Raw genomic sequence first — 26,886 nt, forward strand, 5'->3', positions numbered from 1 at the left:
TGTAATGTACAACATGATTAATATACTAACACTGCTGTATATTATGTATGAAAGTTAAGAGAGTAAATTCTAAGAATACTCATCACAAGGAAAATATTTTTTTTCTTTTCCTTTTATTTTGTACCTATATGCGGTGATGGATGTTCACTAAACTTTACTACGGTAATCATTTCGGGATGTACGTAAGTCAAATCATTATGTTGTACACCTTAAATTTGTATAGTGTCGATTGTGTCTCAATAAAACTGGAAGGAAAAAAAGTATGGTAGTTACTACTAATTTTCCCTCATAGTGAAAAAAGGGGAGCAGGACCTTTTGGTGTGAGTAAAAGAATGTGTAGAGGAATCATAAGAGAGAAGGCTGACAAAATAGTTTGGGATCTTGAGGGCATCCAGTAGTAGGTCGAGACATTTACATGTAATTTGAAAGGCAACAGAGGTGTTATTGAAGGTTTTTTTTTTAGCAAGTAAGTGACATGATTCCTTTGTACACTAAATATCATTTCATATACCTCTAATAACCACTTCTGTATACAGTAGGTACTGTTGTTTGCATTTTTCAAATGAGAAAAATGAAGCTCAGAGATAATTAGCTTATCCAAAGTTCATGGTTTTGATTCAGAGCATGACAGTGCCCAGATTTTTTGGCTAATGGTAACACACGGACACAATTCTGGGGAGTTTAGGATTAATAACAGAAACAACAAGACAAACAAAAACGTGATGGGCACTCAAAAACCGGCAAATTTAGTAGATTCAGAAAAGAAGTAGATTGGGAGAGTAGGGCTGGGAAGCAGATTATAAACTTCCTAGGGGAATAGTTACTTTCTTATTCATTTTACTCATCTCTAAGGTTCTGAGACATATGTGTGCTTGTCATAGATTAGAGGTGAAATATTAGTTGATTTAATTAAAGAATGCGTAGGCAAAGCTAATCGGAGAAAGTTTTTTTTAAAAAGTCTTGAGTTTTGTTTAGTAGTAACACTAGAATTGATATAACACTACAATTTAAAAACTCTCACATACATCGTTTTAGAGAGGAATGACACAGTAAATAGAGGTAGGTTTGGGGACAGGTTTTGAAATACAGGAGTATGCATTTAAAATAGATGATAATGGTAGCTGACACAGGATCATGAGGGGTTGAATGAAGGTCTAAAAGATGGGCATGGACAATAATTTTGGGAAATGTGGAGCTATAGGCTTTTGAGAAAGGAGCTTTTATTTCCTTCTAAAGCTATGGCAGTTGACTGATTGACTGACTGATTGATTATCTCTCCCCACTAACTGGGTTGCTTTGCAGAAAAGGAAGCTTTGGTTTTATAACCCTGGGAGGTAGTATATAATGCAGTGGAAAACATTTAGGCCTAAGAATCAGGCACAGACTTGTTGAACCTGTTTGCTTTTCTCTTTTCCTTCACATTTCTACCTTTGAAGTCCCAATCATGAAAGTAAATGGATTAAGTAACTTAACGTGTACAAAGGAAGCAAGCAGGAAATAGATATGGTTCCCCTCAGCAGTGAAGAGCAATATGCTATCAATCATACAAAAATTATAAAGACTTCACATAGATTTGGTGACCACATGCCATGAAGGTTGCATTAAAAGGTTCCAATCTACTGAGTCAGCTATGAAAAAGCCAGGTAAACACTTTAGACATGAAGGTTGGAGCATATATCCTTGCAGTAAAAGCAAGAAGAAGAGCTTTCATTATGGCTGATTTATTGTTGGGGGCTTTGAAAAGGATAAATGTTACTTCAGGGTAGACTGAAAAGTGTGGAATCCTAAGGATCGTGGGCCATTTGATCAAAAACAGAATGAATAGTGATGAGGACTATGTACTATTTTCAGTTTTCTCTATTTGCAGCTCAAGCTATTGTGTGAGATTCAAACAATGAAACTCTCCTGAAATAAAAGAATGAGCAGAAGTCATGAATTTTCATATTTTCCTAGCTCTTGGTGTTTATCATCCATGATTTAGACAGTTTTGGACAGATTGTTTTAGGCCCAACAGGCACTTTGTCCTCTCTAGCAACTTATTGTTTGGCACTGAAACAACCAAATGCCCCTTTTCTTCTGCAACTAGTCTCCACGGGAAGCATATGCATCATCAATGGCCCTCTTGTTCACGAAGACCCATCACAGAAAGCTGTTCTGTAAAGCTAACTGTATAGGAAAGAGCTGCTTAACTCAGAGTCAGAAGAATGATAATGGGGTTGAAATTACATTTGGCTTTGACTCAAAATTTCTCACCATAGCAGAGGGGAGGATGAAGGTCTTGGAAAAATATAGTGTGAAAGGCAATTTCAGAAACAAAAGGCCTATTTGGATGGTGCAGCAGTTTAGGGTTGAATCTGTATCTTCTAGATGTTTCACTATAGGAAGATTCAACTCCCACCTCTGTAAAATGTGTTTAATACCACCTACTTTGTTTTGAGAAATTAAAGATTAAAGACAAAAAGTGTGTAAAGATTGTAACATAGCGCCCAACACTTGTAGGTTTCCCCCTTTTCACTTCCCATTTGTTTTTCTGGCTATTTCAATTCCTGAAACACCAAGCCTGTCATTCTATTTAGCCAATCCATAGCTTTCTTCTCTCTTTAGCATGTTTCTGGTGGGAGAAACTAATGAACAAGGTCTCTAAGTTTCTACGTATTTCCTGAATGTTTTATTTCCAAATTACATTTATAATATTTACTCCATCCAATTCAAGAATGTGTTTCATGACAATAACATACACCCTGTATTAATAATGAAAATTTTATTAATAGTGACCTTGATGGGGAAATTTCTGGTGGTTTCCAGTTGGTTCAACTTTTAGCTTGCCCCCACCTTCCCTTGTCTTGTCTTCTGTGCCATCCTTTGCTTTCCTGGAAGGCACCCCCATTCCTGCCAGGGCTCACCTTCAGAGGCCTTCCCTGATCACTTCTAAAAAAGCCATACAATCATTCCTTCTTCATCATCCTATTTTAAGTCTTTGTTTAGCGCTTATCACGACTTGACATTTTCTTGTGTATGTGGTGAGTGTGTGTGTGTGTGTGTGTTTACTGTTATATCTCCTCACTAGAATATAAACTGCATATGAGCAGAGACCTTATCTATCTTGTTCTCTACAGCACTCTCAAGGTCTAGAATGGAACCTGGTACATAGCATGTGCACAGCTGATGTTTACTAAATGAATGAGTTGAGAGTCATTATTAGAAGCAGCTTTTTGTAAGCCTTGTGCTTGGTCTCTGTATGTAAGAGTATGGGGGTAGGTGGTGGTGGTGGTGGTGGTGGGTGATTAAAAACATGGAAAATATAATATATAAATACAATCACTTGTTCTTTTCACAAATTATAGCTGGCCTGAAACTAAAAATGCTAGTAAATGATTAACTAAAAAAATTTAATATCATGTTAAGCATATTATCTATCATTGGTTCAACTTTTCTGTACCTCCCTCTCATTTTTCCCACTGAGGCTATAGTAGAACTGAAGCCTGCCTGTAACCCAATTAATGCCTCTTTGCAAATTTTTCATTGTTGGAAAAGGAGAAACCCAAGTGGTTACGTTCAACAGTCTAAATAATCCTCTTTCTTGAAGACACAGGGCACACTTCACCTGCCAAATTGTGACCTTTATCAGATGGATCCAGCAGGGTGGTGAGGTGAAGAGGAATGGGTTTTAGAGTTAGAAAGACTCCTAGATGAGGCACTTATTAGTTGTATGACCTTAGGCAAGTTGTTTCACCTCTCTGGGCAGCAGCTTACTCATCTGTATAGTGAAAATAATATTACCTAATTCATTCATTCAACATATACTTATTGAGCACTTACCACATGCTAGGCACTGGGAAAAAATTCGTGATTAAGACACACTGTTCCTATCAAGTAGGAAGCCTACGATCAAGTAGGAAATAAGGACAAACAGTGCTGTTTGCATATTTAACCCAGTTTTGGTATGCAGAGTGGTTCTGAGAATGAAATGAGTGAAGTACACACATGAAAACACCTATGGCAGCATCAGGCACAGAGTCCATGTCCATGGTCATACATTCATAAGTGGCAGCACTGAGACTTAAATTCAAGTTCAGTATTCCCTGCATTATGCCACTTTGTCAAGATTCCTTTGAAGACTTGTTAAAATGCTGATTTCGGGCCTAAGATCATATGTTGAGAACAACACAGCCATCCGCAACTAATTCCAAATCTTCAAGTATTACTATAATATGAGATGAAAGAATGTCAAGACAAACTGTAATAATAAAAGACTTCGGTTTCTGTCCATGAAGGATTAACTGCTATGAGAATTTCTCCTTCTGCCATAAACAACTAGAAAACAGGACAAAATATATGAAACAACGGTTTTCAATTGTTGCACAAGAAGCAGTATAGGAGCATGAAACCAGAGAGGAGGGAAACAAATGAGGTAATACCTACCCAACTGCTCAAGCTTACTGCGCAAAGCAGTTTTCAGGCTACTGGACAGGAAAGGGGAACCCAAACAAAGCCAAGTGGTCTCACTGAGTTGAATTTGGGGAGGCTGAGGCAGCTAGAACTTGTGGGACAGAGTATCAGAGAGTGGGAACTATATAAGAAGTGAGCTCCGGAGATCTGCAGAGGAGTTCTCTCTAGTCTTTGAACAATATAACAGATATACGTAACATATGTGTAACTGGAGTTCCAGAAGGAATGGAGATGGAGAGAGGCAGACTATAATTATTTGAATGCAAACTATGATTATATTATTTGATGGTGTAGACGGTAAACCTTAGAGTACCACTAAAATTTAAAAAGTATGACTAATAAACCCACAGGGGATATAAAATGAACTCATTAGAAAAACATTTAATTAATCCAAACCAAAAGAAGGCAGGAAAAAGAAACAAAGCCCAGATAGGATAAAGAAAAAACAAACAGCAATATTATAAATTTAAACTCAAATATACTGGTAGTTATATTAAATGTAAATGGCTGAAACACTATTTAGAAGGCAGAGACAGTCAGATTTGATATAAAAATATGACTCAATTATATGCTGTGTGTTAGGCAAATATGTCCATATCCTAATCCCCAGAACCTATTAATGTGTTAGGTTACACAGAAAAGAATAACTATGGTTGCAGATGGATTCAGGTTGCTAATCAGTTGAACCAAAAATAGGAAGATCATCCTTGATTATCTGGGTAGGTCCAAGGTAATTCCAAGGGTCCTTAAAAGTGAAAGAGAGAGGCAGAAGACATCAGAATCAATGGGACATGTATCTACGGAAGAATGGTCAGAGATATTCAATGTTGCTAGCTTTGAAGATGGAGGACAGAAGCCATAAGCCAAGGGATGTAGGTGATCTCCAGAGGCTGGAGGAGGAAAGGAAATAGATTTGCTCCTAGAAAGAAAAATTGTTCCGCTGACACCTTGATTTTAGTCTGGTGAGACCCATGTCAGATTTATGACCTAAAGAACTATATGACAGTAAATTTACATTGTTTTAAGTCACCAAGTTTGTAAGAATTTGTTAAAACAGCAATAGAAAATACCTGCTGTCTTCAAGAAACCAACTTTAAATATAAAGACACAGAAAGAATAAAAGTGAAATGATGGAAAAAGAGTCTAATTCTAATCAAAAGAATGCTGGAGAGGCAAGTAATATCACACAAAGTAGATTTCAGAGGAAAGAATATTACCAGAAATAAAGAGCATCACTTCATAAGGATAAAGGGGTAAATTAATCAAGGGGACATAACAATCCTAAATATATATTTACTTGATAACAGAGTTTCAAAATAATTTATGCACAGACGGATAGAATTAAAAGGAGAAACGGACAAATCTATAATTATAGTTAGAGGCTTCAGCACTTCTCTCTTGATAATTCATAGGGCAAGTAGAAAACAAACAGAAAAAAACCAGTAAAAATATATAAAATGTGAACATTATCAAGCAATTATACCTGACACTTAGAGAACATTCTTCCCAACAACAATGGAATGAATATACATTCATTTCAAGTGCCCATGGAACATTCACCATATTTTGGACCATAGAAAAGATTCAACAAATACAAAAGTTATAACAACCACTAATATGATTACGATGGAATTAAACTAGACTCAATAACAGAAAGATCAGAAATTAAACAATGTGCTTCTAAGTAATAACTCACTGGTAAAAGAAGAAATCACTAAGGCAATAAGAAAATATTTTAAAACTGAATAGAAAAAGTCCCCGGGACTTCCCTGGTGGCACAGTGGATAAGAATCCGCCTGCCAATGCAAGGGACACGGGTTTGATCCCTGGTTCAGGAAGATCCCACTTGCCGTGGAGCAACTAAGCCCACGTGCCAGAACTACTGAGCCTGTGCTCTAGAGCCCGCAAGCCACAACTACTGAAGCCCGCATGCCTAGAGCCCATGCTCCACAACAAAAGAAGCTACCGCAATGAGAAGCCCGCGCACCACAACTAAGAGTAGCCCCCGCTCGCCTCAAAGAGAAAGCCCGCGCGCAGCAACAAAGACCCAACGCAGCCAAAAATAAATAAAATTAAATCTTAAAAAAAAAGCCCCCAATATATAAAAATTTTATCAGTTATAGCCACAGTAGTGCTTAGATAAAAGCATTCAATGTGTACATTAGAAAAGAAGAAAGGTCTAAGATCCACAACCTAAGCTTCTGCCTGAAAAAACTAGAAGAGGAAAAGCAAATAAACTGAAGGAAGGAAGTTATGAAGATCATACCTTAAGTCAATGAAATAAAAATATGGAAAAATAATAGAGAAATCAATGAAAACTGAAAGCTGGTTCTCTGCATAAAATCGATAAACCTGGAGCCAGAATGATAAAGAAAAAAAAAACAACACAAATTGCCAATGTCAGGGATGAAAGAGGGAACACTACTAGAGATCCTACAGAAATCAAATTGTATAACAAGAGGATATTACGAACAATTTTATGTCAGTAATGTCAGATGAACTTCAGATGAAATGGACAATTTCCTTTAAAGACACAAACTATCAAATGCTACTCAAGATGTAATAGGAGGGACTTCCCTGGTGGTGCAGTGGTTAAGACTCTGCACTCCCAATGCAGGGGGCCTGGGTTTGATCCCTGGTCAGGGAACTAGATCTCACATGCATGCCGCAAGTAAGAGTACACATGCCCACAACTAAGGAGCTGGCGAGCCACAACTAAGGAGCCCGTGAGCCACAACTAAGGAGCACACAAGCTGCAACTAAGACCAGCGCAACCAAATAAATAAATAAATTAATTAAAAAAAGAAAGATGTAATAAGAGGCTGGAATAGTCCTATATCCACTAAAGAAATTTAATTTATAGTTAAAAACCTTCTAACAAAGAAAAAATCTAGGCCTAGTGGTTTCACTAGGGAATTCTATCAAACATTTCACAAAGAACTGATAACAATTCTACACAAACTCTTTAAGAAAATAAGAGAGGAGGGAACATTTCCCAACTCATTTCATGAGGGCCCTAGACCAACGCTAAAACAAGGCAAAGATATGAGAAGAACAGAAAACTATAAAAGAAGAACCATAGAAGAATACATCGATAGCTGTCATGAACATAGATGTAAAAATCTGTATCTAGTAATATATAAGAAGGACAATACATCGTAACCAAGTGTGGAATGCAAAGTTGTTTTAACATTCAAATATCCATCAATGTGGTGATTAATATCATGTAATGTATTAACAGACCAAAAAAGAAAAACCATATGATTATCTCAGTATATGTAGAAAAAGAATTTGATAAAATTCAACACCCATTCATGATAATACTCTCAGAAAACTACAAAAGAAGAGAATTTCCTTAACAAGATAAAGAGCCTCTACAGAAAACCTAGAGCTAATATACTGAATGGTGAAAAAGAATGAATGTTTGCTCCATAACACTGGAGACAAGGAAAGAATGCTCGCTACCATCACTTCCATTCAACGATGTACTGTAGGTTCTAGCCAGTGTGATAGGGTAAGAAAAATAAAAAAAGCCATATAGGGACTTCCCTCGTGGTCCAGTGGTTAAGACTCCACACTTCGAATGCAGGAAGCATGGGTTCGATCCCTGGTTGGGAAGTTCTGCATGCCGTGCGGCCAAAAAAAAGCCATACAGATTGGAAAGAAAGAGGTAAAACTATCTTTATTTGCAGACACATCTATGCAGAATATCTTAAGAAATCTACAAAAGGCTACCAGAATTAATAAGTCAGTTTAGCAAAGTTACAGGATACATGGTCAGCATACAAAGAAATCAATTGCAATTCTACATGGTAGCAAAAACAATAGAAATTGAACCCAATATCATTTACAACAGCATAAAAACAGAAAATAGTTGTAAATACAACAACATATGGACAAGACTTATATATTCAAAACTTCAAAAATGCTGTTGAGAAAAGGTAAAGAAGATCTAAATAAATGGAAAGATATGCCATTGCCAGGAATTGAACACTCAATAGTGCTAAGATGTCAGTTTTCCCCAAACTGGGCTAGAGATTCAATGTAACCCAATAATAATTCCCCTGCTCATTTTTTTTCTAACATGAGAAACTGACAAGTTGACTCTAAATTTATAAAAAAGGCAAAGGACCCAGAATAGCCAAGACAATTTAAAAAGGGAAAAACAAAATCAGAGGGCTATACTATCTGATTTTAAGACTTCCTATAAAATTAGGACAGTATAGAAATGGCACAAAGTAGTCTAACAAATAAAGGATATTCTTCAACAAAATATGCTAGAACAACTGAATATCTACATGTTAAAAAAGGGATCCCAGCTTTTACCTCATAATACTACATACAAAAATTAAATTGAAATGGATCATAGACCTAACCATAAGAGCTAAAACTATAAAACTTTTAGAAGAAAACACAGAAAAAGCCTTTATGGCCTTGGACTAATAAGCAAAGATTTCTTAGGATAGGACCAAAAAGACATGAACTGTAAGAGAAAAAAATAATTGGACTTCCTCAAAACTGAAAACTTTTATTCTTCAGAAGATACTGTTAAGAAAATAAAAAAGACAAGCCAAGGCTGAAAAAATACGTGCAAAACATAGATCTGATAAAAGATTTGTATCCAGAACATATAACAACTCTTCCAAGATAAAACAACCCAGTTAAAGAAATTGGGTTGAAGATTTGAACAAATATTTTACCAAGAAGACAGATGAATGGCAAATAAGCAAGAAAAGATGCTCAAATCATCATTCATTAGTGAAATGCAAATTAAAAACTCAAGGAGATTCCACTTCACACCCACGAGGATGGCTAAGATTCAAAAGACTGATAATAGCAAGTGTTAGGGAAGATATAGGACCACTGGAGTCCTCATACATTGCTTGGGGGAGTGAAATGGTACAATCACTTTGGGAAACAGTTTGGCAGTTTTCTGTTTTAACATCTTTATTGGAGTATAATTGCTTTACAATGGTGCACTAGTTTCTGCTTTATAACAAAGTGAATCAGCTGTACCTATACATATATCCCCATATCTCCTCCCTCTTGCGTCTCCCTCCCACCCTCCCTATCCCACCCCTCTATGTGGTCACAAAGCACCGAGCTGATCTCCCTGTGCTATGTGGCTGCTTCCCACTAGCTATCTATTTTACATTTGGTAGTGTATATATATCCATGAGTTTGGCAGTTTTTAATGATGTTAAATATACACTTAGCACACAGCCCAGAAATTCCATTCTGGTATTTACTCAAGAGAAATACCTGTCCACAGAAAGACTTGTACATCAATGTTCACAGTAGCATTATTCAAAACAACCAAATAATGGAAACAACCCAAATGTTATTGGTTGGTGAACATATTAACAAACGTAGTAATCCATACCATAGAATAATACTCAGCAATAGAAAGATAAAAACTTTCGCAAAATGTGGATAAATCTCAAAGGCGTTATGCTAAACGAAAGAAGTCAGACACAAAGGACTACAGGTTATATGACTTCACTTATATGAAATTCTGGAAAAGGCAAACTACAGTGAGAGAAAGTAGATAGTGGTTCCTTGGGGCTGGGACTAGGGGAAAGGGATTGATTAGAAGGGGTCAGGAGGGAGGTTTTTGCGGTGATGAAGATGTTCTGCATCTTGGCTGTGGTGGTTCATGACTGTGTATATGTTTGTAAGGACTCATTGAAATGTTCACTTAAAATCAGTAATTTTTACTGTGTGTAAATTATACTTTAATTAAGCTGATTAAAAAATATCAAAATATGAAAAAGGGCATTTTCTGTCTCGCAGGTAATAGTTATAAAATAATCTTTCAGTTTGGGTAAATAATCTTTCCCCCTTTGTAGGATGATCATCTCAAAAGCACATACATTAAGAGACCACAATCAAGTCTTTCCTCTGAAAACAGTGTTCTCCATGATACTTACCAAGAGTACTGAGTCCCTCTGAGATAGATGTGAGAACATACAGGAGTACAGGAGGCTCTAAGTTGGTGACGAAGCTCATGTGGTCCTGGGTGAGACATTCCAGGAGTGGATAATAAGACTGGCTCAGTTTCCGATATTGCTATAACAGAAATACTAAATGTCAAGCCACAGGGAAGCAAAAGACGTGTCACAGTTCAGTGAAAATTGCCATTTATAATATTAGAAATTGTGACCTTACACATAAATACATAAAATAAACATAAATATAAATACATGGAACAAATGACATAATGATTCTCAATTCAGTATTTAAAGGGGTTCTAATAAAGATCTCTTGATCTCTAGAAACCCTAATTTGAAGCTACAGCATACCCTAGTAAAGTAATTTCAATTTTGCCTTATGTGGTTAACACTTAAGTGCAATTGCTGCGGTATAGAAGACTGAATGATTTTTCTGGGCTGGAATATTGTAACACTGAACAGTGCTTAATAGTGGCTAGGCAACCTTTTTTTTTAACACAAAGAAATTTGTGTTATATATTTGTGTTATAATAGCATTGGCATCATAGTCTGCTATATTTACACAATGCCAACCCATCTAATTAAATCATAACTTGGTAAATGGCTTAATATTTACCATATACAACAGGCAAAGGATAAGTGCATGAGAAAGATACCTGGAAAGCCTCAAATGAAACCCAAACCAGTATCAAAGAAGCACAACACTTATAAGAGAAATAAACCATATCGATATTTATTAAAGTAAAATTGACTATCTCCATAAGAATCACATGGGGTGCTTGTTAAAGATGCAGTTTTCTGATTCCCAATTCAGACTTACAAAATGAAAACCTCTGGAACGAGGTCCTGAAATGTGCATTTTCAAAATGTACACTAAGGGAGCCCTATGCACCCTCAATTTTGAGATTACTGAGTTAGAGGTTTGCTTGTCTACTAGAAAAAAGAATAGAGAAATTCCTGGAACCATATCAGGTTTTTTTGGTGGGCCTCAACTGTAGTGAAGAGTTCCCTCAATGAGGAGGCTGTAACACATGGCTGATCTGACTCAAGTTTCCACTTTGTAATTTCTGTTGTACAGGCAGCCTTCAATGAACATTCCATTCTACTGCAAAGAGGCTTGACAACTTTGGCTTGAGATGTGGTTTTTTCGTTTTTAGTATTTTTTGGCCATGCCGCGCAGCTTGTGGGATCTCAGTTCCCTGACCAGGGAATGAACCTGGGTCCCTGGCAGTGAAATTGCAGAGTCTAACCACTGGACTGCCAGAGAATTCCCGAGATGTGGTTTTATGAAGACTAGCTTAGAAAGGTGGAAGAGGGTACCTCTAGTGCATTAGAATGTCAAAGGAGCATTTCTCATACAGGTTGACTAACCAAGGCCCTCAGATCTCACTTGTAACCTTGGGCTGGGAGCAGGTGGGAAAGCCTAAACTAAGCCTGAGCATGAATTTGGCTGTGTTACTGAAGTAATTACTGCAACCACATTGGGCATATGTTAGCTTTTGTGTAATCAGGATGAGATATTTAAAAAAAAGTCTGATAACGACTCAGACTCAGCTCAGTGGAAGAGCCTGGAAACTTGAATTCCAACAAGCACCCCAGGTGATTCTGAGGGGCAAAGTTTGAAAACAACTGACATAAATCACAGAGACTAGATGGTAGAGTAGAAGAGGGACCTAGAGATCACTTTGTTTAATTTACTGATTTTAAAGGTGAGGAAATTGAAGCCTGGAGAAATAGAGAAGGTGATTTATTCAAGGTAAATGACCAGCAAGTGGCAGAGTTGAGACTACATACCAGGCTGCTCAACTTCCAGTTTAGCACTCTGTCCACCACACCTGAATTTTAATGGAAAGCAAGACCAAACAGCAAGGGGAGTACACAGAGTAGAAATGAAGGAAGGAGCAGATCCTATAGTCATTCTGCATTTTCTGCTCCAGGAAACACAGACCTTCTCTGAATTATGAGTACAGTTGTAAGCAATTAGTTGAAATTGCTAATTACATTCTCTCTAGACACAGAACCTGGAATACCTGAGATGACCAGTTTATCAGAAGATGGTAGCTGCAGTTCTCAAAACTGCACATTTAGTTATATAAATACAGCCACTATAGTTATTCAAATCCTGTAAGTTAAATCAAGAAGCTGTCCTAAAACATAAAATGATCTGGTGCTATTCTAACTCCTTGGGCTTCATTATAACAATTCCAACCCTGTGGTGGTGTTACTTCACGTTTCATACAAAGACTCCCACGACGCATGATTGCTTACTAGCAAGTCACTGTGGGACACTGACAGCAGCATTTTGACAAAGGCCTGGAGTACATTGTCAAAATGGTTGTCCCCATACAACTTGAAGACGCCAAAGCTGACATAATTTCCACACAAGGCAGATTTGAGAGCTGAATAGCAGATGGAGATGCCCTTGAGTTTCATTGGATAAATCTGATCTTTTGAGAGGCTCCCAAGGGACAGGATCTGATTACCTGTTTTAGGGTAAAAGCAGAATGAGTAAGTGACATAAGTAGATGTAACTCAAAGCAGTTATGAGGCACATTATTCAACATTTTCACTTTACTGCTATTGTTCACTTCCCCCTACCGTTGTTCCAAGAATTACATCATCCATATAATGAAAAATATAAATACATAAGGCAGTTTACCTGGGAAGTGCAAACGGCCCGAGGAAAATCAATCACGGGGTACTGGAAAAGTTTGATATTTTTATCTGGATGGTGATTACATGAATATATATGTGGATGCACAAAAATTCATTGAGTTGTACTCCTAAGATTATTTCACTTTATGTACTTTAATATATATGTTATCTCTTCTTCAATAAGAAGTTAAAAAAAGTAGGAGTAAATAACAAACTAAGTCAAGAGAAAAAGATAACTTAGAGATATAAATTACTCTGAATTGTGGGATGAATTTTCAACCTTTTCACATGCACTTGATATTGAGTTACTTCACTCTTAGGGGCCTCATAGGTTTGACACATGAGTTAAATGAAATAAGACACAAGAAATTCTTGGCACAGTGCACAATAAATGTTACTTCCTTTTTCTTCTTAGACGTTTTTTCAGAAGATCTAAAGAGACGACTGTTTAAAAACCGTACTTAAATTCTATGTCTGACCATCAAAAGATGAAGAAATGTTTATATAATCACCTTACAGCTTTTTATAGTTAGCATTTACAACTAATAGTTTCTCTTTCTGAAATCTGTGCTAGTAAGGTTTGCTACCAGGCAATACCTAAGAATGCTTTGTAAAGAATTATAAAGTCATACATGTTTCTTAGCTCTGCTTTTTCCTGTTCAAGTGAGTACTGCTTCTAAAATTGAAACTAAATTCAATTTACAAAATTTAGAGGCATATTGTTGTGGTTTTGTACTGTGTCTATTGGGCTAAATAAGAATTAAGTTTCCCAGAACTCATTTCCCTGTACGGTTGTGGGCTAGAATTGAGCAAAACAGAAATCTATATGAGATTTAGAAGGTGGAAGTGAAGTAGCAGCCATGACTTTCTGAAGGTTGTTGTGATTAGAGGTGTGAGAAAAAGATGTAGAAATACCGCTGGGTTTTAGTTTCTCCTTGTTCTTTCCTGCTCTGTGTCTAGAACTACAAGCCCTGTTGACCAATGACCCCAAGCCTACCACCAAGTGCTTGGCAGCACACGTACAGAGCAGGAGCTGTGCAGAGGCAACAGTCTTCCATTGCTTCTTTACCACTACTCAAGTCCCCCCTCTCACCCCACATCCTTTCAGGGTCCCACCCCAGCAGCTGGATGTCTCTAGCTTTTAGCTTTCCCTGCAAGCTCCAACTTGTCCATCCATGCCATTATTTCAGGAGGGCCTGTTAATGATTTTTCTCCTGAACTTCCCACTCTCCCCCTTGGACCTATTTTCCCATCTTCACCCAAGATTGTACAAGGTCTAATTCCTAAAATAAATTCCCTGTTCCATCAGTGTCACAGTGTCTGTTTTTCCTTGAGTCCTGACTGATAGGTATATTATGAAAACCACATGTTTACTAAAGAGGTTAAGAAGGACCAATAATTCTAGCAGAGCATGAAACAGGACTCGCCCAGGGTGAAGGTTCCCTCCCCTTTCTCTGCCTACTGAAACATTTCCACACACAGATTTTCTTCTGTGCATCCTTTGAAGCCCATGTGGCTTTGCTTATAATTTGTACATTAGAATGACAACACCATTGTGTCGGCTGAAGCATATCTTGGAATTTACTCCGTACCACATGCTGTACTCTCTCTCATGATCTCATCCTAACTTACCTTAGAAAGATATTGTAAGTTTCATAAAGATTCAACTCAGTACGACAGCGTTCACTTAATAGCTACCCTGTGTGAGGTGCTAGGATAAACGAATGAAACAAAATCTTTGCTCTGAAGGAGTTCAGTCTGCTGGGAGAAGCAGATTTGTAAATAAATAATTCCGTACAATGTGACAAACACTATCAGAGAGGTCTGTCAAGATTTTATGGGAATAGAAGAGACTGACTTTGCTTGGGCAGGAGAGCAGTGTGGGAAAGGCTTCACAGAGCAGGTTACTTCTCAAGGATCAATCACAGTTTCTCAGGTGGACTTGAAGGGAGAGAAGAGTATTCCAGAAAGGTTATATGCACAGGCATGAAGGTCTGAAAAAGCAGGGTACTGCAGGAGAGGGCAGTTTTCAACCACTGCTTTTCTACCTTTGCCTCCAATTCAATATAAATCAAGGTAGACATTTCCCCCCACTTCCCTTTCCCAGGAAAGAAAAGCACTGCTTACATGTGATGGAAAAAGCTAGGGTAATTTGGTGATGGTGGTGGTGGTTTACACATTTTGGGTCTGTTAAGGAGGCCAGGGGCAAACGGAGAAAACTGGGTCATCTTTCAGGGACTTCTTACGCTGATGTCCTTATGGGGGAAGTAAAGATCCTATATTCTTCAGCACAAGATTGAATAGGAAGACGAAGAATTGTGATGGGGAAAAATTTTTGATTCTAAAGGACTGGATAACCTATCATCAAGAAGGATTAATTATTTAGAATCACAACTTTTATTGCTGTGTTAAAGCTGCAATCTGGCATACTTGTTTTTTTGGACTGCTTCAGACACATCTGTGTTAATTAAAACAGTAATTAGTACAGCATTATGACCTTGAAAAAGTAATACTTTTGAAAGAGGAAACTATATTTAATTGTGCTCAAGTGGCTCCACATTCCGTGGTGGCTGTAAGACTATGGAAGAGAAGATGTGGCCGCATCATTATTCACTCCGATCAGCTTTATTCAATCTATGTTATTCAACAACACTTACTAAAATTGGAGGCCCTGCCCTCCAAAAGCTTAAAATCTAGCAGTTAGACTCACATTGCTGTAAACAAAAGTGACTGAGCTGAGGTTTGGTTTTGATGTTCCTCTATAGGTATGACAACCCTCCTTGCCTTCCTTATTCCACCCCACACCCATAAAGTCCCATCTCCTTCCTTCCCAGAATTTCCTTCCTAAGAGGGAGATCTTTATTACACTGATGGATCGCTGGGAGATGAAGGCATTGCCAGGCTGGCAGCCACTGAAGCCAGTAGCAGTTGCCACTTGTACAAAAGGAAATGATACTTTCTTTAATAAGAGACTTCTAAAGTTTAGAATCAAAAGGAAAATCTCTGATTGTTTCCCACTGATTATATCTGCCACAACTGGGAGCAGGGGAATGAGATGCTGTTACAACCTTAACATCAGACCTGGGTAAGACAGATGTTGAGGCTATGCTGGGGCTCTGGAAAAGGATGCTGTGAACTGAATGGTTTACCTGGCTAAGGGCAATGACTGAGGAAGGGAAGCACAAGTGTTATGGAACTGCCATTCTTACTGTTGTATATGCTATAACAGGAAAAGAAATCTCACTAAATAATAAGGGGAAAAAACCTGGGAAATAAGCATAGAAGACTCCTGCTATAATTTTGCTTATTACATATATTTCCCTCATTATAAGCTTACATTAACTGCTTGGGTTCCTCTTTCTTAACCTCTATTCTGTCTTTTTTGGAGAAGCCCCCCTTTTGTGTGTGTGTGTGTGTGTGTGTGTGTTTGGTTAGCTTCCAGCATTCAGAAGTACCCTTCTAGACCACTCTCAATAAGTAGATTTAGAGAAGGATATATAAGAAGATGCAAAATCTCCTTTTCTGTTTATCTGATATCTACTTTCAGACCTATGTTTTAAACAACTTTTTCCCCTTCTGAGACCCTATCTCTTCCCTGATGACTGACTCCATGATGTCCTCTACAGAAGAGGCTCCCTACACCCAAAAAGAAGTGGCCTTCCTTCAAAGGCCTCAACTGGAGAACTGTGTAACAAGATAGTAGTCTAACAGAAAACAGACAGACAGTGCGTAAGGTAGTCATGAACCAGGTGGGCTTCTGAGTCATACCGACCTGGGGTTTGAATCCTACTTCTTTGCTCACTACCTGGGTGTCTGAACAGATTATTAGTCTCTGTAAGTCAGTTTCCTCATCTGTAAAACGAGGACAATAACAGTACTTATAACTCACAAGGCTCTTATGTGGAGTAAAAGGGACAGCATACGTAACGTGCTTACCACAGTAACTGGCACAGTGGTCATGTAAACCATAACAATACACAGTACTAGGCGTTCATTTCTTTCTCCAGTCTACTAGCCTGTAAATTCATACATGGGGAGCTATGGCCTGAAAAAGAGGAGGAGGTAAGGCTGGGTGTGTTTGGTGTAGAATAATGTCCCTTCCTTCTAACACATAATTCAAAGTAAGGTCAATACTACATCTTCGACCACTTTCCCTTTATTCCTTCCAAAGAGAACTGGCTGCAGGGGGTCTTTGGCCCACAATCTACCAGTTCTCTGTGCCCTCAAAAGAATACGTTTTTAAAAAGGTGCAAGGGATAAGATATACTGTAGTTGTATTTTATACCAGGAAGAACTAACAGTATGAACAATGTCACTTCCTGGTTTATAGAGCAATCCATTACATTGATTTACCTTTTCTTTTTCCCTTTTAATCTCTAAAATTTTAAAGTGAATTTGATATTTAGCTGACGGCTCTACAGGTTGAATGTCTTCATTCGCCATGAGAACAATTATGGGAAGAGAAGTGCAAGCTTCCTGACATTCCTTTACTTCAGGTCACTCAACCCACTCTGTCTCTGTGCAAACCAGCTGAGGCCCCTGGACGTAAATGGTCTGGGACAGAAATGAAGCTGTGGAGACTGGAAAGGAATATAACATTTCCCTTTCATGTTGAAAAAGATTAAAACAATGCAGCATTGATAAGCATGTGGGAAATTAAGGAAATTGTTGGGAATGTGAATTAGTATAACGATTCTAGAGGGTAATTTGGTAAATTTTATTAAAAATATTAAAAATGCGTAAATCCACTTTTGGGAATATATTCTAATTCCAAATGTTCACTACCATATCTACCTATCTCCTAGCGTTTGCACTTACACACTGTCTTCTATAAAAGCCAGCCCCTCAGTATGTTGAACTAGCTCCCATCTCCTCGTATGTGCTTGAGAACAAAGCACAGCATTTTCCCCCTTTCTCTCCTATGCAATCTTTTTTATTTTAAAAAAAACTTTCTCTTGGCCCTACTTCCCTGCCTGATATTACTCCCCTTTGTAACAAAACTCCTTAAAAGAACTGTGACCTTCACTGTCTTCATTTCTTCTCCTCTGATTCTCTTTTACACCCACTCCACTGAAAGTGCTCTTTTCAAGGTTCCCAATGACCTCCTTGTCCCTAAACATAATGGTCGACTCTTAGTCCGCATCTTATTTGATTCATCGGCAGCTTTTGACACAGCTGACTACCTCTTCTTCCTTGCCTTCCAAGACACACACTCTCCTGATTTTCTCTTACTTCAGTGTTTGCTCATTCTCTCCTTTGCTGGTTCCTCCTCTTCTCCCTTTCCTCCTAACACAGAATACCCCTGAACTCGAAGCTAAATCTTTTATATTTAAATTCATACCCCCACCCCGGTGATCTTATCTAGCTTTGCAGCTTTAAATGCCGTCTAAGAGTTAATGACTCCCGTATTTGTTTCTCTAGGCCAGACCTCTTCCAATCCTCAGACTTGTATATCCAACTCCGTATTCAACACCTCCACGTGAATGTCTAATCAACACCTCAAGCTCAACACAACCAAAATGGAACTTTTGAGTCCCCCTCACACCCATTCTCAGCCTTTTCCATCTCAGTTAATGGTAACTTCATCCTTCCAGTTGTTTATGCCAAAATCCCTTGATTACATTTTCTCTCTCATACCATATATCCAATCCATCAAGAAATTGGATTTACCTTCAAGATATATCCAGAATCTAACCACTTCTCACTACTCCCACTGCTATCACCTTGGTCAAAGCCAATAGCAAATCATGTCAGCCCTCTGCTCAAAACATTCTAAAGTCCTTCTCCTTCACTTGGAGTTAAAGTCAAAGTCCTGATAACCTTTACAGGATATGACGTTACATGACATTGCTTTTGTTATTACTCTCTTTTGTTCACTCTGTTCCAGCAACCAATGTCCTTGCCGTTCTTCAGACATGCCAGATACACTCTTGCCTTAGGACCCTAAAACTTGGTGTTCCTTCAGCCTGGAATACTTTTCCCCAAGATATCTGCGTAATTAACTCCCTTATTTACTGTAAGTCTTTGCTCAAATGTCATTTTCTCAATGAGGCCTACCTCGATCACTTTACTTAGTAATGCAACATGTTTCCCAATCCCTGGTACTTCTAATGCTCCCATCTTTATTTTATTTTATTTTATTTTTTTGCCGTATGCAGGTCTCTCACTGTTGTGGCCTCTCCCGTTGCGGAGCACAGGCTCCGGACGTGCAGGCTCAGCGGCCATGGCTCACGGGCCTAGCCGCTCCGCGGCATGTGGGATCTTCCTGGACCGGGGCACGAAGTCGTATCCCCTGCATCGGCAGGCGGACTCTCAACCACTGCACCACCAGGGAAGCCCCTAATGCTCCCATCTTGATTTGCTTTCTTTCTTTTTTTTTCCCCATAGCACTTATTACCTTCTGACATACAAAATAATTTCTTTTTCAGTTTTGCTCACTGATATATCCAGAGTCTAGAACAGCACCTGCTACTCTCAATATATATCTTTGTTGACTGAGTGAAGCTCACGAAGCTGAATGTACAGTGTATGTACTTGCTGCAACAGTGTATTATAGTGAAAATTACATGTTTATAAAAATTACGTTTATCAAAAGGTGAATAATTAAATAAATTATAGTATGACCATAAAATGGAATGCTTTACATCTATTTTAAAAGATATGGTAGAAAAAATTATGAAAAACCAAAGGAAAAAAGGAGATACGGTAGATTTAGATATGTATTAATATAAAGTGATGGCCATGATATAAGTAAAAAATAGCAAATTGCTGATTAGCAAGTATATTATAATACCACTTTTGGAATAATATATGTATATGCACACATAAAAAAGTATGAATGAGCACACACTAAACTGTTAATGATGGTTATCTTTGAGTGATGAGATAATCAGGAATTTTCACTTTCTACTTTCTCCAGCAATTCTGAAATCCTTCAGTTTACTGGTAGACCATGCTAATGTTTTATATTTATATGATTTTGTAAAAGCTATTGCCTGCTTGAAATGCCCTCCTCAAATTTCCAGGCCCTATTCTTATTTCCTTCTCTGGCTCCTCAGTTTTGAGTTAGAAACTTCTGGGCTCCCATAGCACTCTGTATGCTTCTTAAGCATAAAAGTGAGCACAACACATTATAATTCTTTATTTACTTGTCTGAATACACTGCTGGACTCCACTAAGAGAAGAATCAGTAAGATTATTTTTGTGTGTCTTATTTCTCTTCCTATCCCTTGTAACTCTCAAACACATAGTAAATGCTCAATAAACGTTAGCTGCATGGATGAAAGAATCGACTGAACTCTAAGCCACTTGTTTGGAGATCACGCTTACTTATTTAACAGCTTGTTTAGCAGTTTTTGCTTGTGTGCAGAAGTGGCCAAGTCCAACACGTGTGGATTCACTGTGAAATGTATTCCTCAAGGCCTGGGATCCTCAAGGTGTTGATCATTCCATCGCCTTAAGAAGATTTTTGTGAGCTTACTCTACTACTTTGTTGTCCTATGTCTCCGACCATGTTTCTGATACAACTCTATGTCCCTGACCACGTTTCTGATACAATCTAAGGTTATGTCCATGGTTCCTGGATGATCTGTTTTCCAGAACTGTTATTTCCTGATAACATTTTAAGTCTCTAATTATTTCAAGTCCAACACATTGTTCAGCTATCTTTTTTTTTTTTTTTTTTTTTTTTGCGGTACGCGGGTCTCTCACTGCTGTGGCCTCTCCCGTTGCGGAGCACAGGCTCTGGACACACAGGCTCAGTGGCCATGGCTCACGGGCCTAGCCGCTCCGCGGCATGTGGGATCTTCCCGGACCGGGGCACGAACCCGTGTCCCCTGCATCAGCAGGCGGACTCTCAACCACTGCGCCACCAGAGAGGCCCTGTCCAGCTATCTTTCTGTAATCATTTAAACATAAATAGAAATCATAATCCTTTATTCTTACAATGCTGCTAATAGTATCAATACATACCAGTAATTTTCAAGCTCTTTTACTAAAAAAAAAAATCTTTAAGCAGGTGACCCCTATTACAAATAAATCTAGTGCAACTATATATAGCTGGGTGGCTCTGGTCAAAGTGGCAGTAGGGTCCCCTCCTCCCCCCTCTCTGGAGAGGCTCTGTGGTACTTTCACAGATCTCTAGGGCTCTGAAAAACCCAGTTGGAAAACCACTGGTTTGTTTTCTAGGTCACAGTAAATAACAGCGGCTTGTATATCAGTTTACAAATTCAATTTAAGCATATTATTAGATCATACCTTAAATGCACCTGGAGCATATATTGCTCAAAAGAACCCTGATGTAAATTCTTATGTACAGTGAATAATTATAGTTGTTCTCTCCACTATTAAAGTTTAGATTTTTCACACACTGAGCTTTCTTTAAATCAGGTACCTAAGGGAGGAATAAAAGCAGCTCCATTTTTGCCAGTCTTATAAAAACAACCACTATTTCCCCCTTCTGCGCACTCTTTAACCAACAGATGTCACTAAAGATACCATGACCCAGAGGCAAAGGGAAGAAAAGATTAGACAAATGGAAATTGAGCATAAAAACCACCCAGTTCTTAAAACTGAGAAGTAGGTTTCCAAAGTAATAACATTTATTACACGGCATGCAACATTTTAACCAAAAATTTAAGAAAGAAATTTCTTTTATTAAGTTGCTCAGGCTGAACGGATCATAGCACTAAATTTTGAAATACATGTTCTTGAAGCAATTTAAAACTCATTAGAAATAATAGGCTTGGGCTAGTAGAAAATGTGGTAAAATCTAATCCTCATCCAAATGCTACCTGGGCTGCACAAACAGGAAATTGTTTTGTGCTACTGTGGCTAACCTCATTGCTGACCCTGAGCTGTAACGGCGAGAGCAGCTGAGAGCTGAGGCAAAATTAAAAACTTCCATCAAAGTATATCATGACAGAATGTAGATAAATAAAACAGCATATCAAAAGTATTCTTTTTCTGCCAGTCTCATTGAGTAGCGAGGTGGAGGTATTCCATAAAATATATAACGAATCAGGTGCATGTGGAAATGAGTTCTTCCCCCCTCTGAACTGCCCCAATCATCGATTACACAAATACGGCCCATGACAGGTGAGCAGAGAAGGAACCCAGCGAGGATGGGAACAGAAGGGATCAGAGAATGTTCTGGCCCCTTTCTTCTATGGGCTCTCCCTTCCTTCACCTTGGCTTACCACAGAAGTAAATAATGTTGGCTCTTCTGTACCCTCCTAGTCATTCTTTTCCTCATCTTCTAGACTCCTGGATGGCAACCATAGGATCTCCCTTCAGTGAGCATATTAGAATCTCCAGAGGTAAAAGCATGGGTAATAAAACATTACACAGGTAAAGACAGACAAAATCAGCTCGGCTGACTGAGGCCAGCATGTGGAATCAGTGAAGGCTGAAAAAGAGTTTTCTATCATTCTATGTAAAGCGCATGTGTCAAAGTCACTGGTGACAAAGTTGAAGGACATTTTTCCATTGAGCCTTCATTTTCCTTAAGTTTTAGGATAGAAATCACCATACTTAAAGAGCAGTACTTCATCAAAAATACCCAACTTTGTGTGGCAACTCTCAAGTGGCAGAAAGGAACATGGAAAGACTACTGTCTGAAGTTATACAGACTTTGAATGAAATTCCAATTTGACTATTTGCTAACTATGTAATATCTGGCAACTCTTTAACTTCTTATGAGCTTCAATTTCTTCATAACAGTATTCACAGTAGCTAAGTGATCTAAGGGCTTTCCATGCACCATGTAATTGAATCCTCACAACCACCCTATGAAGTAGGTATTATTTTCTCTGTTTAACAAGAAAGTGAAGCAAGAGAGGCTTAGCAACTTAACCAAGGCCAAGTGACTAGTGAGTGGCAGATAATAATACTTACCTTAAGGATTCAATGGGCTAATGTATGATTAATGGTCTAGTATAGGAGCAGGCACATAATAGTTGATTAAAAAATGGAAGCAACCATTATTATTAGTCCAAACTAAGGAGAAGAACCTTACCCTAATCTTCTAGTCTTTCTTCAGTGTAAGAAAACTCCTTATTGGCTTTTCTTCTCAAGAATGCTTTGAAGGTTTTCTCTTTTCTTTTTCTTTTTTCTGCTTTTCTTTCTCTTTTCTTCCTCTCTCTCCCTCTGCCTCCTCCTCTTCTTCTTCCTCCAATATAATCCTCACAGTTTTCTTTCTCAACTTTTGCTGCAATGCTTTTGTCTATGTTAAACAACCTGACAGAGGACTGAATAGCTTTTGAAGCCCATAGACTTGGCGATGTCCTGAGATTCCTTTTGGTATCACTTGCTGGACAAACGTTCTGTCCTATACTAGAGATTCAGTGATCCTGGAAGAGGAAGAAGTTGCTGCTCTTATCAGCCCTACTGTAAGAGTGAGTAAGCCTCAGTAAAAGAAACTGGATCCAGAAAAGGGGGAAGGAAAGATACAACTGTGGTTGGTAACAGGAAACAAACATTTGTAGAGTTAAAGGTCTATTGACTACTAAGAAATTCTTATATGTGCATTGTTTCATAATGGGGAAGTATTTCTTTTTAAGAAGTGAGGAAATAGACGCTTAGCACTTGTTACAGGCAGAAGGAAGCAGGACAGCATGGTCCAAACAGAAGGCATTCCTGAATAAGAAAGTGATGAGGTCAGTGAACCCCTATCCAAAGGAGGCTGGTTCTGTGAGTGTAAGAGAATGGCTTTGGATCAAGGAAAGGCATATTCACTGAGTACCTAAGCCATGTCACAACCTGTGCCAAGCCCTTTACCCAGAGTAGCTCAATTAACCACCTCTAATCCTAACTAGACAGATAGGTCAGTAGGTATTCATTATTTCTAATTTTACATATGAGAAAACTAGGCCAAAGAGGTGTAGTGTCTTAGCTGAATGTCATGGAGTTGATATGGGTTGGTACTAGAATTGGTACTCAGATCTTTTAATTGCCAAAATCTGTGTTTTTTTAAAGATATCATTCTTTTGGAAAAAGCTCCAGTCATATGTCTTTTATGATAAGACACTGAAAGGAATTAGATATACCCTGGAAACACAACAAGCTGTACTGAGAATATTCAAAAAGGGGTCCATTTTTACCTTTGGGCAGCAAAGCATTTCTACTTTATGTGATTCTAATGTGTCCATTTTCAACAGATGCAAAAGTTGTGGCAATATAGTTGCTGGTACAGATGAAAATAGGAGAGTTTAAATTTACTGTCTTAAATAGGTGTTTTCTGTAGTTTCTATACACTTATGACCTCAAACTCTAAAAATCAAATGTACAATTAAAACTAAGCATTTTTAACAGAGGCCTACAGTGCATACAGAACAGAGTCCCAGAATATTTTGAGTTCAAGTAAAAGCAATTTAAAAGAACTTTTCCTGCTTTTTAAAATAGGTTTTACTTTTTAAAAAGTAATATGCTTTTAAATTTTTTTTAACTGGAGTTCAGTTGCTTTACAATGTTGTGTTAGTTTCTGCTGTAGAAAATACCTAGGAATAAACCTACCTAAGGAGACAAAAGACCTGTATGCAGAAAACTATAAGACACTGATGAAAGAAATTAAAGATGATACAAACAGATGGAGAGATATACCATGTTCTTGGATTGGAAGAATCAACACTGTGAAAATGACTATACTACCCAAAGCAATCTACAGATTCAATGCAATCTCCATCAAACTACCAATGGCATTTTTCACAGAACTAGAACAAAAAAAATTTCACAATTTGTATGGAAACACAAAAGACCCTGAATGGCCAAAGCAATCTTGAGAAGGAAAAGCGGAGCTGGAGGAATCAGGCTCCCTGACTTCAGACTATACTACAAAGCTACAGTAATCAAGACAGTATGGTACTGGCACAAAAACAGAAATACAGATCAATGGAACAGGATAGAAAGCCCAGAGATAAACCCACGCACCTATGGTCACCTTATCTTTGATAAAGGAGGCAAGAATATACAATGGAGAAAAGACAGCCTCTTCAATAAGTGGTGCTGGGAAAACTGGACAGCTACATGTAAAAGAATGAAATTAGAACACTCCCTAACACCATACACAAAATAAACTAATACACTTTTAATGGCTGTTCCTACATACATACACTCACTTAAAGAAGCTTTACAAAATTTTGGAAAATCTGTTTCTAGGTACTCCAAAAGAAGTATGAGAATCACAGGCAATTTTTGAGGCCAAACACAGAGCTGGCTGTTGATTTGGGAAAGTAAGACCAGACAGGCAAAAAAGAAGAGGGCAAAGGAAAGGAGGACACAGAGAGACATCTCTCAAGAAGAACCATGCAAAGTGTCCAGCCTGTAGTTAGTATTCAGTCAGTTTGTGGCGAACTAACAGACGATTCTTATCTGTTGTATCATATCCTCATTCCCTGGCTACATAAAGGTCTCAGAGAGTTGAGAATTTCATTGATGAAGCTGTCAGAAGTGGCAAATATTAGGGTTTATGGTAGTTCTAACGCTCATTTCTAACTACTAACCACATTTTTTTGGTACTATAATTGAATAGAACAATCATTACTGTAGAACTCTGATTCTTAGGATGCAGTGCCCCCAGATTTCCTACAATAAAATATTTACTGCTCTTTACCAGGATATTTTTCCAAAATTCAGTGCCGGTGACATACTGATTTAAGCATCCTTTGACGCAATACACTAAACTCCCTGATGTAACTTTTAGCGATTTTCAACATGCTATAACTTTTCAATATTCTATCTACAGTGTATTCCCTTTGCCTACTGACACTGCAATTTCATCTAAAAGAAATTCATCAAGTTGGTCAGGCATGATCTGTAGTCAAAGGCATGTTGCTTATTTCTCTTGATGTCAATATGACAGCTACCTGGCTTTTTGCACCCCTATTACCCACTTCACCAATTCATACAGATATGAAGGTTCAAAAGAACAAAATAACTAACATCATTCTTTCCTCCAAAGAGATAAAGGTTATATTGCAGAGACAAATATGGAAAAGGATACTCACCATAAGTGCAAATCATTTTACTAGCTTCTCTGAAGAGAAGAATTCCATTAGGAGATGATACATCAAAGTTCAAACGCTGGGATCTAAGAAATACAGCAAAAATTCAGACTATATGTGCAGATAAAAAAACCAAATATAGGTTTAAAATACCCAGAATTTTCATTTATTAGAAGTAGCAACAGTACAATTATCCCTTTTTTAAAGTGTCATTCCATTAAACAAGTATTGATAAAATGTGTGTGCTAATTCTCTCACTATAAAGATACTAGAACAATAAAATTATTTTCATTTATTTGCTGATTCAAAGAATTCACTTTTTATCTGTCAAAACAATATCCTGACATCCTATATCACTGACCTCTTATACCCCTCTCCTTTCATGCAAAGTGGTTGATAGATAATAATAAAGAAAACCCCAAGTATGTATAAGTTTATATAGTTACTTGGATAGAGATTTACACTTGAGATCTCCTGTAGTGCCTAATACACATCTTTAAAACAAATTATAAAATAACAGGGAATCTAAGTACCTTTAATACTGCTCGTATGCATAATGAATCACTTGATACTTCAAGCATATTTCAAACACATTAAATTACATACAGACTATAGTTTCCATCGAACATAGCTCAAGTAAAGAGAAACAAATCCCAGAAGTTCTAAATAAGAACAGTTCTACTTCCCTAGTTCCTAACAGGTTGGGGAACAGTCTGAAAAGTGTAAAGGACTGACATGCCATCCTGACATAATATTTGCTTTTTTAACATCACTTTGGCTTTAGCTGGCTCCAATATACCTTGTTGCTCTGCTCTTAAGAAATAATGGTATAT

The 26,886-nt window shown here is 37.9% G+C and overlaps 1 protein-coding gene across 4 annotated transcripts in view; it reads right to left on the reverse strand.

Moving 5' to 3' along the window:
• RANBP17 (RAN binding protein 17) overlaps positions 1-26,886 on the reverse strand; it is a 318,400-nt gene that overhangs the window by 31,361 nt on the left and 260,153 nt on the right. For all 4 annotated transcript variants that reach the window (XM_032626913.1, XM_032626914.1, XM_032626912.1 and 1 more), the window contains 3 exons: positions 26,057-26,139; positions 12,669-12,883; positions 10,380-10,518 (listed from right to left, as the gene is read on the reverse strand). In XM_032626913.1, the coding sequence (XP_032482804.1) occupies positions 10,380-10,518; positions 12,669-12,883; positions 26,057-26,139 (437 nt within the window). The remainder of the gene's footprint in view (positions 1-10,379; positions 10,519-12,668; positions 12,884-26,056; positions 26,140-26,886) is intronic.

Source organism: Phocoena sinus, chromosome 3 (genome assembly GCF_008692025.1).
Source record: "Phocoena sinus isolate mPhoSin1 chromosome 3, mPhoSin1.pri, whole genome shotgun sequence".
Lineage (NCBI taxonomy): Eukaryota > Metazoa > Chordata > Mammalia > Artiodactyla > Phocoenidae > Phocoena > Phocoena sinus.